This window comes from Buteo buteo, chromosome Z, assembly GCF_964188355.1.
Source record: "Buteo buteo chromosome Z, bButBut1.hap1.1, whole genome shotgun sequence".
Taxonomy (NCBI): Eukaryota; Metazoa; Chordata; class Aves; order Accipitriformes; family Accipitridae; genus Buteo; species Buteo buteo.
Window position 1 is genome coordinate 71,287,947 of NC_134204.1, and position 13,299 is coordinate 71,301,245.

The 13,299-nt window shown below is 47.1% G+C and overlaps 1 protein-coding gene and 1 long non-coding RNA gene across 2 annotated transcripts; one reads left to right on the top strand and one right to left on the bottom strand.

Moving 5' to 3' along the window:
* Nucleotides 1-342: 342 nt before the first annotated feature.
* XPA (XPA, DNA damage recognition and repair factor) lies at nucleotides 343-7,608 on the bottom strand. Its single transcript, XM_075020062.1, has 6 exons — nucleotides 7,343-7,608; nucleotides 6,813-6,929; nucleotides 4,614-4,719; nucleotides 2,823-2,988; nucleotides 2,031-2,148; nucleotides 343-570 (listed from the first exon to the last, which is right to left on the bottom strand). Exons 1-6 carry the CDS (start codon nucleotides 7,509-7,511, stop codon nucleotides 422-424), a joined length of 825 nt encoding a protein of 274 aa, XP_074876163.1. The 5' UTR covers nucleotides 7,512-7,608; the 3' UTR covers nucleotides 343-421.
* Nucleotides 7,609-7,763: 155 nt separating this feature from the next.
* Nucleotides 7,764-10,203, top strand: LOC142026764 (uncharacterized). Its single transcript, XR_012648909.1, has 3 exons — nucleotides 7,764-8,931; nucleotides 9,099-9,191; nucleotides 10,116-10,203. It is a non-coding gene; the product is annotated as an uncharacterized LOC142026764 (long non-coding RNA).
* Nucleotides 10,204-13,299: the final 3,096 nt, after the last annotated feature.

Here is a 13,299-nt window from a genome sequence, read left to right on the forward strand (position 1 = left end):
ATGATCACCAGCCACCAGACGATGTGGTGTACCAGCTAGTTGCCCTCTGCTAACCCCTGACCAGTGACAGTCACTGGAAACCAGACAACAGTTAGGGCAAAATACAGAGCCTTCCTCCTCTAACAGAAGCAGACAAGAAATGGGAAGTTCACCCTAACTTCATCAGCACATGAAGCAGAGCAATACTGACTTATCTTTTGGCCTACAAAGTACCAATTTATTCAGCTGTTAAAAATGTGTTACATTCTCCCCTAAGATCTAGCTTAAAAGCCAAAGCTTATTTTTCTGTACAGAGCTTCTTACAACTGAGAAATACCATTCTTCATAGAATTTTACAACAGCTTGTTTGTGATTAGGATTTATTTGACTTCAGTACAAGTATCACTAGAAGATAATGAAATTATCTTTTAACAGATTAACACTACATCTTCTCATAAGTTAATTCATGGCCACATACAGTACATATCTTTTTATATACATCTTCATCAATGTTTTCTTCTGCTCCATACTCATGTTCATGAATACTACCTTCTTTCTTCCACAAACTACTCCTCATAGCACGGCGGAGTTCTGATGAGAAATACAGGAAAATTTCAAGATTTTAATAAAAAAAATGGTTAATAAAATTCAAGCTAACCATGTTTCTGAGGACTGCAGATGACCATCTGCTTGTTGCCTGTCTCCCATAAATTCTGGGTGAGAATCTGCTGTTGCAAGAACAAGCTCTGACATGCCTTGCAATCCTCACCTTGTTTGCCTGTTTTGAAGGGTAAGAACTACACAGACATGAGATCGTCCGGGAGATTTTCCATCTGGACTAAGTACATGTTGCCCACTGCCTTTTTACATGAAGCCATCTGAAGGTATCCAAAAGGGGTAGGTGAAATGCAGAAGAAAAGTTTTTATAGAACACCTCACTAGTTTTACATGACCAAGAAAGGGTTACTTTTCATTCAGGTCACAGTAAGCCTCCCAAATGACTTGGCATTCTCTAAGCTTTATGCCCAATAATGTGGGTTGCCTCTGCAGCAGCCGCAGTGAAGTCAGCGGGTTTTCAAGAGAGCACAGGCTGGCAGCCTAGCCCAAGATATTATCCGGATGTTTAAAGTGGGTGGCAAGCATACTGAACAGCAAAACGCAGTCACATTTTAAGCCAAACCATTCAGGCTGCAAACTTTTGTCACGTTAAGGCCTGTACTTGCACTGAACTCTTGGCATCTTGGCTACAGTCTGCTGCCAGTCCTTCTGTGCCCTCAACATCAATGGTCCAGACAGGAGTTATTTTCTCACCCTCACGTTCTGCCTCCTCCAGACAATACCAGTACAGCCAGCCCGAGCCTTCTGCCTCTGTGAACGCTGACCCGAAGCAAAGCACAGATGCTACGGGCAGCACGGACACCATGGTAAGCCCTAGCTCTTGCAAAGAAACAGACGTGCTCTTTTTTAAAATGACTAGCATGCCTGTGCTGAAATTATTTTTCAGAAGTTCTACCCACTGAATGTTCTCCTAAATACTTATTTATCAGGAAAAACCAAGGATAATGAGTAGCAAAAACAGCAGCTGGGAATACTGTGAACAGTGGGAAATGCCATTGTCTACCTTCATTTACAGTTACTCCACCTGAAGGCATTTGTATGACAGAATTATAACCTACTGCCACAAAAATTCATGTTCTCTGCAAGTCAGGAAAAGTAACAGAACAGTCTATGGCACATTCTGGGTCATACCAAAAAACTTTCAAAACCCCATAATGAACCGTCGTAATTGATTTCTGTCACTTACATCATGTTCACAGGACAACAGGGTAATTCACATTGGAAGGGACCTCAGATCTCCGGTCCAACCCTCTGCCCAAAATAGTCAGCTATGAGGTCAGACCAGACTGCTCCTGGCTTACCCACACAGCTCTTGAAAACCTCCATTTTGCCACACTGAAGATTTTCTAAATACTTTAACCAGATGCAGAAACAAGTTCAAACAGAACCGTACTTTACTTCAGGTACTGCAGTATCTAAGTTTAGCCCTTTACCTTTAACTTTCTTATCAAACTTCTTCTGTTTCATCTTCTCTCTGCTGTCACGCCGGAGTTCCTTTGCTTTTTGCAATGATTCTTCACTACCCCAAACTTCAAGAGAACGCTTGATTACCTACAGGATGGACATAGATGTGTTTCTTTTCCCCTCAAACAGAAGTAAACTAACTCACAAATTTTATTTTTTCCCCTACACATACATAAGCCAACCCAACCTTGCCTCTGCCTCCCATCTGTCTCTTTGCTCTTGACCTGCAAACATGGCATTCCTTCCACAGTAAGACAGAACACTGCTTTTTAGCATCAGCTAGATGTAACTAAGCCAGGAAAGTTGAACCCAACTCCAATTTTGCACATACTCCACCAAAGCAGCAGCATTCCTACAAAAGTAGCAAACAAGAAATGACAACAGCCCTGTAAAATCTACTTGCCTTTCCTGCTGCCCCTGAAGGCAGAGCTTTGAACACGAGACCACAGCTACAAAGGGCCACACACAGCAGCAGCTGCCCCACACATTTCAGTGTTGCACCTGAAGGCCATGCACTTCATGACCTGTTAATTGTGCAAATCACTGAGGTTGTGGTCCATGGACATCTCTCAAACAGACATTTTCAGGAATTTGGACCACAGCTCTTTATTTTAACTATACAGAAAATTTACATAGGCTACACATAATACACTTCCCTTTGGCAAAATCATTCAGTAATCAGAAGCGAAGAGAAAGCATTTTGGCTACCAAAGTTGTATGAAGGTAAAAAGAGGTCTGAAATACACGAACAGTTTCTATACCTGTAGTTTTAAATAAAGTTTCATGTCACCCCATCGTGAATTATGAGGGTTTTTCTTCACAATGAATCTGAGCACTGGTTCCCTCTTGTCTAAGTCACAGTCTTTAAGAAGATACTCTTCCTTTGCTTCTGTCCTTGTTATAAGCTTATGTTTATCTTCAGCATCTCTGGAAGATGTAAAACGATGATGAGAAAGCTACACCTGAAAAACACGTTAACATGTAAGTCCCCATCATTTCTAACATTCCTGAAATACAGGCAGCGCTCTTCCTCTCTGTTTTTATGTAAGCAAGTAACTTTGGATTCCAACAGTCTAGCTGAACTCCAGGATAGCTTTACTGAAATTAAGTTTAAAAATTCTCCCATTTGAGCAAACATAGGCTGAGAATCCTGTTTTTCTTCTGTTTTCTTAGAAAAGGGAGTAACTGAAACTTAAAAGGAGTATGAATAATTTTAGGCATTCACCTAACCCAGATGCAATTCAAGAGGACAAAAGTACAAGCCCGACACATGGTCAAGAGAGAAAGAATGTGTAATGTGAGACAGGTCAGATCACCTGAGACTATACACACTCCATATGCTTCTAGATCCCAGAAACAGACTGGCAACACAGAGCACTTGTTTCTAAATGCTACACAATAGGCAGAGAAACCTTAAAATAAAAACCTTAAAAGACTAACTTCTACCAGACAGATAAGGAAAACTGTGTAACCGCAGCAGCGTTTATCAGTTAATGAAAAAAAAAACATTTACGCAATCCTGACTGAAGTGGAACTTGAATTGCTTGAGCCGGAACAATCTGCCAAACCGTAAGTGCTAGCAACGGTCATCAAGGAAATACTGCTGTAAACGTAGCTTTACTAGAATTCAAAGTTCACAGTAAAAGGTAATGCACCAAGGAATGTCTGATGTTCAGCTACAAGAGCTATTTAGACGGAGGGAAAACCACTCATAATGCTCCAAGCCCTCTCAACATCTTTTTTCCCACCCATCCTACCTTCAAGAGACAGCACTTCATCTCTAATGACTGTGAACTGCCTATACCACGTGCACACCCCGACCGCTCCCTGTAGTAAGCAGGCAAGCTCTCAGAACAAACTCCTAGCTGCGTTCTTTTTTTTTTTTCCCCCATTCACCCATTCATTCTTACACTCGTGGGTGGTTGGCTGCTTCAGCTGGTTTCATTGCCCTGCTTATCTTGATGGCTTTTGGACTATTTTGTGTGTGAAAGGTAAGAGAGGATAGACTGCCTCCCGCTCAAGGTCAAACTCCTGCTTACCCTGCAGGTCAATCGGTAACCTCAGAGGGGGGTTCTGTCCTTTGGCTGCCATGCTCCTAGCCCACTTGTGCTGACCAAAGTACTAACTTTACTTGGGTTAATTCACTAGGACAGCAAATATTCTCCTAATCCCTGCTCTACTTCAGAAAGCGGGTATTCTGTGTTCTATCAGTTTTTCAAATAGCTCTAGTCTGCAAACCAGACGTTAATATCCATGCTGACAAACACACTAACTGCTTTCAAGACATCAGGTTTCCATGTTATATAAAAATCTACCGATGTCCCCTACCCCAAGACAGGCTCAGGGGACAATGCTGTTCTCCACTTCCATAACGGAAAATACAGAGGTTATATAGTCAACTTCCATTTACTTTTTCAGCAAGTATTAAGTTACCAAAAAATGTCTCTTTGCTGACAGCCCTTTTAATTAAACAGAATTATTTTAATTAACTAAATTACAGCCAGCAATCTTTACATAAAATAAAGCTTCCCTCTCCTGATTATTTGTAATACCTGCAATTATCACATGTTGCCCAATCAAAGTGCTGCATAAGGTAGGAATCCATGAATTCTTTGCCACAGTCTCCACAGATGAGATAGTCAAATTCTAGTACAGGTGCTAATGGAAAGAAATTTTTTTTTTTTTTGTAAGGAACTACCATGTTAAAAACAGGCATCTGGAATTGGTATGACAGGCAATTTTACTAAAATTTACATTATTGGTTCTTATTGTTACAGACTAGTTTCACTCCTGTATTCAAGTTTTCCAGAAAGATACAGTACAAATTCAAACCCGTTATCATGCAAACCCATCTCTACTGGTATATTTCTGCTCTTGCTGGAAGGTTCACTGTATTAAATATTGGATTTCAACACTCAAATGCACACATTTGTTTCAACTTAGTCATTGTTAAAAAAAAAAATCTCCACATTTCCCCATAAAAGCACTTCATATCCCCTCCTACAGCTTCCTCCATTCCAGCCCTCCAAAATACGTCCTGAATTACAGAGGACGTGCAGGCAGGAACGGAAGGAAGCAGAGAAGGGGATGCAGTTCGAAGAGGGTGGCTAGAGCAGGAAGCAGTACAGGAGCGGCACTGGCATCATAGTCCTCTCAGCTCTGCTCCAGTTTTTTTCCTTGCTCAGCCACACCTGCCTCTCCCTAAACGAGCTCAACGGAGGCCTGGGGCGGTTGGCAAGGCTCTTGTCCATTCCAGCTGGCAGAAATGGAGGTGGATGGCCAGAGAGCTGCTAGGAGTGGAATGGGGATGGAGCTCCACTACAATCCTCTCCCCAAGCCCTCTCAGCACTGCTCCAAGCCCAGACTCATCCCACTGCCGGCCATCACTTCTGGCCGCATCCTCGCCGGGTAGATCACCTCCAGCGTCATCGCCATCTGCTTTTATGTTCCATGGGACACCAAGAAACACTGATTCAGGTAACCGCAGCTATAAGGAACGTTCCTTTAACAGTTAACATTGTAATTTTAGCATTAAATTAACATTGGTATACAGTTCCAAGAGCTGAAAGTGAGGTAATGCTGCAGAATATTAACAATACCTGAAAGAGAAGATTAATGCTTGACATGCAGCACCATACATTTTTAATTGCGTTTGCATTTATAGCAGATTCGATCTAGCAAAGACGACATTTTATGCCAATTCAGTCCTACTAGCGACAGTGGGATGCTCAGTACTTCACATAGTCATGCTCTTACATCACATTTCATCATTTAAGGCAGTACTCCCGAATACGAAGACATTTTATTAAGACAATGACATTATGAATTACACAGCAAAAATACCCCCGGTGCAAAGGCATCCCAGATCTACTTCATTTATTGTTAAACATTAGCCCCTCAAAAGAAGTAGGGCTGCTAGTTGTTTACACTCTTAATGAAATCTGGTGGTGATTTCTAACAAAGAGATACACTGCACCAACAGCCCCGCAGCTGATTCAGAGCAGAACAAAGCAAGACAAAGACGATCCCAGAGAAGAAAGTGAATCTATTTTGGGATCCTTACTTCTCCATTTGCTTTTTGGATGGAGAATATCACAAGACAATATGTCGAAATCCTCCACCAAACGATCAGCAACTTGGCGTCAGCACGTTTTATAACGATAAAAGCTGGCACTGCAGCAGTGCTCAGATCTTGGCATAAACGATTTCAACCTCAAAATTCCCAGAACCAACGAAGCCGCGCAGATTTACACTTATTTTGGTCTTAAAATTCAAATTCCCGAAAGAAATAATGGAAATAACGTTCATCGAGGGAAGAAAAAAACCTGCTATACCCAAGGGCACTGACTGTGTCCCACTTCTGCGGCTTAAAATTCTTCATTTTTAATTACCGCGTATTTGCTCGCCGCTTTAATGCTGAAAGAATCGGACGCGCCAGAAATTGAGCACATCCAGAAAGGCGCGTGAGGAGGAAGAAGGAAGAGAAAAAAGAAACGAGGGAAAGGAAAAAAAAAAAAAAAAAAGAGGGCGGGGGGGGGGGGGAGGAGGGAAGGAAGAAAGGGTGAAAAAAAAAAGCCCGGGAAAAAAAAAAAAAAAGGCGCCCAACCCGCCCTGCTCGCTCAGCCCGAACCCGGCTCACTGTCGCCCCCGCGCCTTCCTGCCCTCCCCCACCAGCTCCGCGCACGCGGCACCGCCTCCTCCCGGCGCCCCAGCCACCTCTTTCCTGCACGGCTCCCTCGAGGTTTTTTTACCGGGGGGATGCACGATCTTCTCGGCGGCGCCGGGCTCTTCCTCCTCCTCCTCCTCCTCCAGGAAGAAGCCCCCTCCCGTGTCCACGACCTTGGGGGGGGCCCGCGCCCGCACGCCGCCTGCAGAAGACAAACGAGACGCCGCGTTAGCGGCCGCGGCGGGAGCCGCCGCCGCCGGCAGGGGGCGCGCGCGCGCGCGCTCCCCCCGCGGCGCGAGGCGGGGGGCCGCGGCGCGCGCGCGAGGGCCCCCCTCCCCCCACGTGGGGGGAGGGGGGCCCTCGCGCGCCGCGGCCGCGGCGGATTTCCCCCCCCCCCCCCCGCTCCCCTTTCCCGCCGCCCCCGCCGCCTCGCGCCCAAAGGCGGCGCGGTGCCCCCCCCCCGTCCTCCTCCACCACCACCCCCCCCTTCCCGCCGTCCCGTCCCGTCCGGTCCGCTCCCGTCCGTCCGACCCCCACCTCCCCCGCCGAAAAGAAAAAGGGGCGCGGGGAGCCGCCCGGCGAGGCCGGGCCCGTCCGCCGCCGCTGCCATCCGACCTGCGGCAGGGTAGGGCCGGGCCGCCAGCCGCGCCTGCCGCAGTGCCAGCGCCCGTTGCCGGTTCCGCTCGATCTTCGCCAGCGCCGCCGCCGAGAGGGGCGGCCGCTCGCCCGCCGCGCCCGAAGCCGCCTCCTCCGCCGGGGCCGGGGCCGGGGCCGCGCCCGCCATGGCGGCGGCTGAGCCGCGGAGCCCCGCGAATCCCCCCCGCTCCGGCAGCGGCGACTCGCCCTTCCCCTCGCCGAGCCGCCGCCGCACTGCGCCTGCGCAGAGAGGGAGGCGGGGGAGGGGGCGAAAGGGGCGAGGCCCCCCGCGCAGGCGCGCAGCCGCCGCCTCGCCTCCCCGCCCCGCCGCCCCGCGCGGCCTGCCGGGAAGCGGAGGGAGGGGGGAGGAGGGGGGGCGGGGGGGGAGGGGAGGGGGCGCGCGGGGTTTGGCGGGGAGGGGGCCGCGGCCTGCGTGGCGCCCGGCCACGGGGGGCGGGGGGCGCCGCCCGGCCCGGGGAGGAGAGGACAGGGGAGGGGAAGGGAAGGGAGGGGGGACACGCGCTTGGCCGGGGAAAGGGGGGGGCGGGGTCGGGGGTCGGGTGGGGGGCCCAGCCGCGGCGGGGCTGGGGCCGGGGCTTTCAGCTCGGCGGGGCGGGGTGGGGGAGGGGAGCCGATGACCCTGCGATTTCCGCGCTGGCCCGCGTGTGCCGTTTCGAGCGCTTTCTGCACCAGGCTTCGCTTCAGACTTGAGCAACCCTGTGGAAAAAAAAAAAAAAAAAAAAAAACCACCACCCAACACGCCACCCCCTACGGCAGGAATTCCTTCACAGCGTCACCCAGCAAATGCCCCTTTTGTCCGCCAACCGCGGCCCGGGCGGCGCAGCTGTGCCCGACAGCGGGCACGCGGCGGCCTCGGCGCGGCCCTGCCAAAGTCCTGCGGAGCCACGTTCCAAGATGGATGTGGCAACGCCCGCCGGACGGGCAGACGGCCCCGGGCCCGGCGGCCTGCGGCGGGCCCCTGTCCTTCCCCGGGGGTGCCCGGGGCCTCTCCTCCCCCCCGAAAAGAGCGCGGTTCTGCGGCTGCGGGGGAAGCCGCTCGGCTTGCAACCCAGCCGGGGGGCCGTCTGCCGTACCCCGCCTCGGTGGGCCTGCCAGAACGGCTTCGACCACGTTTTCTTTTCCCGGAAAGAGCCTTGACTCGCACCACGGCTCTACCGGCACCATGGCTGCTCGCCGCCCTGGGCGATCCAAGGCACGCTCGGCATGGGGACCGAGAGCTTCCGTACCAAAATCCCCGTCGCCACCTTTAATGGTTGCGCGTGATCCACGCGCAAGAGCAAAGGGAGAATAAATGGAGCCCGTAGCCTGCCTTATTGATGAGATACTCGTAAATGGCTTTGTCATGCAAATGTGGCTCTAAGCCACTTTCATATAAAGCCAGCTTAATACTGAATAGCCCGTGATCCTCGCTCGTCCGTTAGGCAGTGCCTGCCCTGTCCTTGGAGCAACGGAAATGAAGACATTGGTACCGATGTGTGCTCCCTGCCTGCATACCGAATTGGTATGACCTTACTGCACAGAAAGAAGTCTTCCTACCTGCCCCAAAGGTCTCTCTCTCTCTTCCACGAAACTAAATTAATTTCCCGCCGACCCTTCCCTGCTGCCCTCAGAATGTGTCCCTAGTGCCTCTCCGTTCCAGTCCTAACTACCCACGGTAATTACCTGCATAGACCGTGTTTCTGCTGTCTCGAAAAACATTTTATTTCTTTTTTAGCCTGTCGTCCGCGCTTGGTATTAACTTTCAACAACAGCCAGCAGAGTGTGCTCTGAACGCTGTGAAAAGGACGTCCTGCTACTGACTGGGAGGGTGGGTTGGTTGTTTTTTTGGTTTTTTTTTAAATATTTATTTATTTATTTATTTATTTATTTTTAAACGCGGATGAAGACATTTTAAGTGGTTCAAATATTTGCATGAATGGTAGGTAGTTCCTCCCGTCAGTTAAAATACTCTTGTCACAGATCACAGAACCTCTTCCTTAAAAATTAACAACTGAGTCATACTAAACTGTCCTCTTTCAGCAAAATTGCTTTTTGGTGTTTGTATAAAGTTGGAAAAGTGCCACAATGAACATGTCCGAATACCTTTCACGGTCAAAGAGAAGGGTCTATAACGGGAGGTATTTAATAGGTGACTATATAAATTGCAATCCTGGCCTACAGGAAGCAGCTTATGAAATAGTACAGTATGAGCATCTGTTTACTCCAGACTCATTACTCTCTCCTTTGGACTTACTGACGGTGGAGTTACAAAGAGATTCATAAATACATTAGAAGTAAGTAAAATAAAAGTAATTTGAAGCAAAGTGTTTACTAGACGACTTGGAATGGTTTGCTTGGAAAGCAAACACATGTATCCTCGGATTCCTTATTTTGTTCTAGTGCCAGTCTTTTCTCCCTTGTTCTTCAGGAGCAGAAATTTAGGGAAGAGTGAACTTCTGAGTGTGCTTGGGGGTTAACAAATAGTTCACAAACCAAAACCAAAACTGCGTTAAAGTGAAGCCGAGTTTGGGACCCCGTCTAAGAGTTTTAAGGGCAGAAGGACATTGTTACTATGCAACCAAACTGGAATCAGGATTAGAAGGAAATCAGAAGATATAAACAAAAGCAAATTCACGGCAAGGCACTCAAACAAAATTGGCTGTGGGCTGCAACTATCCATGCAATGCAGCTAGTGCTTTAGTAAGTGAAACTGGTTTAGAAACATATACTAGAGGTTTTTTTCTTTTTTTAGGGTCAATCTGACGGCGCAGTCACAGCACAATATTCTCCCCAGCTCTGCTTCTGACCAGAATGAACCAAGTACAGTGCTTCTGACTTTCATGGTCATGAGAAGGTAATAAAACTAATAGTTATGCGTTAGCAAGGGGTTACAAACTATCTCATATGCGCTCCTCTGGTCATGTGATAATACTCATGTTTAATATTAAACACACCTGGCTTAATGGGTGCACATGAGTTTATAATCATAATGGCATCTGTGTTTTAGACAGTTTTTCAGGTGCTGTATGCCAAGTAATACTTGATATTACTTGGCTGCTGGTAGCCATGTATTAAAAAGTAGCTGTCATTAATTGGCAAGTGTAGACATGCATTATTTCATAGCCACAGAGAACAGCATCAGTGAGTAGCTGAGTGCAGGGAGGCAGCTAAGCAGAGCTTGACAACTCATCACTCCCTTGGAGAAAAGGGTGAGCAGCAAGAGGAGAATGTTTGCTGACTATACAAAACTTCTTTAAGTTAGCAGGGGTAAGGGTCATCTGTAAAGAACTGTGGGTGACTAGGCAGTAAAAAAGTAGATTAAATACAGGGTAGATAAATGCAAGATGATGTATGTGCAGAAACCTAGTCCTAACTTTACATAAACCGTAGTGATATCTGAATTGGTTGCTGCCACTCTGGAGTGAGACTGAGTATGTGTGGCCTGCATAAACACCAGCTTGGTGTTTGGAAAAGCAAGGCACGTTTTAAGGAGAGGGACAGAGAACAAAACAGGGAACATATTTATGGCACTCCACAAATCTCTGGAGAGCTCGCACCATGAGCACTGTGCCCGGTTGTGTTTCCTGCTTCTTAGAAAGGAAATACTGGAACTGGAGAAGGATAACAAGGATGCTTAGCTGTCTGGCTTCGTGTCCCTTGAAAGGAACAATTGAGTAGGCTCAGAGCTTTCCCTCAAAAGAAACTACTTAGGGAGGATATGCTTAAGGCCTGTCACATCCTAAGTAACTTCAAGAAGGTAGGATGGCAATTGACTTTTTGAGTACAAACCATCAGATTTGCTGTAGTGGGAGCCAGGCTCTAAACAAGAGATGGTTCTCTGCGCAGTGACATGGGGCTGGGTGCGTGCAGTGCCTTTCTGAATGGCACAGTGGGTACAGCGTGTTTCTCTGGGGTGCAGAGGAGATGGACGAAGTATTTGGAAGAGGACTGTGTTGAGAGTTAGTGAACAAACACCCGCTCAGGCTCAGGAAATCCCCAGAGCTGAAAGCGGTTGGAGGCTGTGGGAGTGCTGCAGATGAGGTATCATGTATTTGCCTTGTTTTTCCTCTTCCCTTGATGTTCGCCTGTGGCCTCTGGTGGAAACAGGACGTTGGGCTGAACAGGTTCTTCATCCAAGGCAGTACACCCCCTTCCTCTGTATTCACGGAGAATCACACTGTAACTGCTACTTAAGCACCTGGAGCCACATAATAGCAAGTAAGTCTGTGTGATGGGGTCTTTCAATCCAGATTCAATGCTCATCTATACCAGGAGCTACTTACAGAGCAGCTGCTGTGCTGTGTATTTCCATTTTGCTTCATAATACACGCATTTCTCTGTGTCCACAAAGTCTTAATAGCAGTCTGCATACAGTTGCATTGCAGTTGCATACCTACAACCAAACCATCTTTTTGTCCTCCCTCAGTAAAAATACTCATTTCATGAGAAACAGATCTAGCAAAGTCTTAACTTTTCTATGGGTTTGTCTTTTGAAGAGAGTGGCTGTGGAGAAAAATTTCTTTAACTCTCTCCCCTCCCTCTCCCCCCCTCCCCCTTCCCAGCCCCATCCTCCTCCTCTTCCCCCCTCTCCCCCCCTCCTTCTTCTCCCTCTCCCTCTCCCTCCCCCTCTCCCTCTCCCTCTCCCTCTCTCCCTCTCTCATTTGATGATTCAGGTGGTAGCATCAATTTTAGCCACATTTGAATTCTGTAGCCAGCAACTGACCAGCCAATACACACAGGCTTTTGGCTGCTGCCTCTTAGCATGACTAAGACATTGGATTTTGTCCAATGATTTAAAATACTTTTATGGGACAGAACAGTTCAATTGCATCCTTAGGGATGTAAGGCAAAAAATACCATGGCCTTTGTGATTATATTTCCATCAGGTTTTTGGTTTGATACACCCATTTCTTACATTACCTTAAATAAATAAATGGTGAAGTATTGCTGGCTTCTTGGAGAAAAAGAAGCATCTGACCTACAAAAAACGAAGGGAACTTGTTAAAACCGGAGAGTGCACCTGCTTGGATTTGTATGTTCTCTTTCTGAATTCACCTATGCCATAGCTCACACATCAGAGATACGCAGTGAATCATCCTGTTGGACAGAATGGGACACGCAGAGTAAATTAAGTTTGTCATCTCTCTGTGAGATTTTCTCATTTGCTCACTACCTGTAGGAGGGGATTTTCATAGTAATGTGACCTGTCTTCACGCTCCATTTATCATCTCCCAGTTGATGTACATAATCTTGGTTGAACAGATAGATAATGGAGGAAACACGTAAAGTGTTGAATGCTTGAGCAACAGATCTGAAAAGAACAGGTAGGCAAGAATTGAAGTGCAAATGTTTAAAGACAAGAACTGGCATTCTTCCCTGACAGGAGATCTTAATGCAAGTTTGTTATTATTTTCTCATTACAGGAGATGACAGAATGTGAAATTACAATGTAAATATCTTTTATTTGCTAGCATTGTACATGACTCTTCTGTTTTATTACTTTTACTGAATAGGACTTTAATATGTTTGCTTTTAATATCAATAGAAAACACTGGTTTCACATCTGTGAACAGGAAAATGTCAAGGCATGATGAAAAAATGCTGCTTTTTACTGTTTCAGAAATCACTGCAAAGCTGACTGCACACTTTTGTTGTTGATTGGCAATCCAGAAAGAGAATTCCTTTTTCGCTGTTTTACCAGGAAAAGCATCTTTCTCTTCCATGCATGTAAAGAATGGGAAACTGGCAAAACAACAAACAAGTTCTGTAACTGCGGCATACCAGCCTTTGACGATTTGGTACCTTCAATACGAAGAATAAAACGTTGTAGGAAACAATGTATTTTCTTCTGAAACTAAGGTACTAGGAGGTTTTTCTTGTCCCACCAATGGTTGGTAGAAAAGATGTTATGGAAATGGGTTTGAAGACCTGTCTCA

What these genes read in the sequence shown, in the direction of transcription:
- XPA (XM_075020062.1), bottom strand. Translation starts at nt 7,511, where the DNA reads ATGGCGGGCGCGGCCCCGGCCCCGGCCCCGGCGGAGGAGGCGGCTTCG. An exon ending in CCGGCCCTACCCTGCCGCAG is followed by an intron (nt 6,930 to 7,342) that starts GTCGGATGGCAG and finishes TGTCTTCTGCAG; the next exon opens with GCGGCGTGCGGGCGCGGGCC. An exon ending in AACTTTATTTAAAACTACAG is followed by an intron (nt 2,149 to 2,822) that starts GTATAGAAACTG and finishes TCCATCCTGTAG; the next exon opens with GTAATCAAGCGTTCTCTTGA.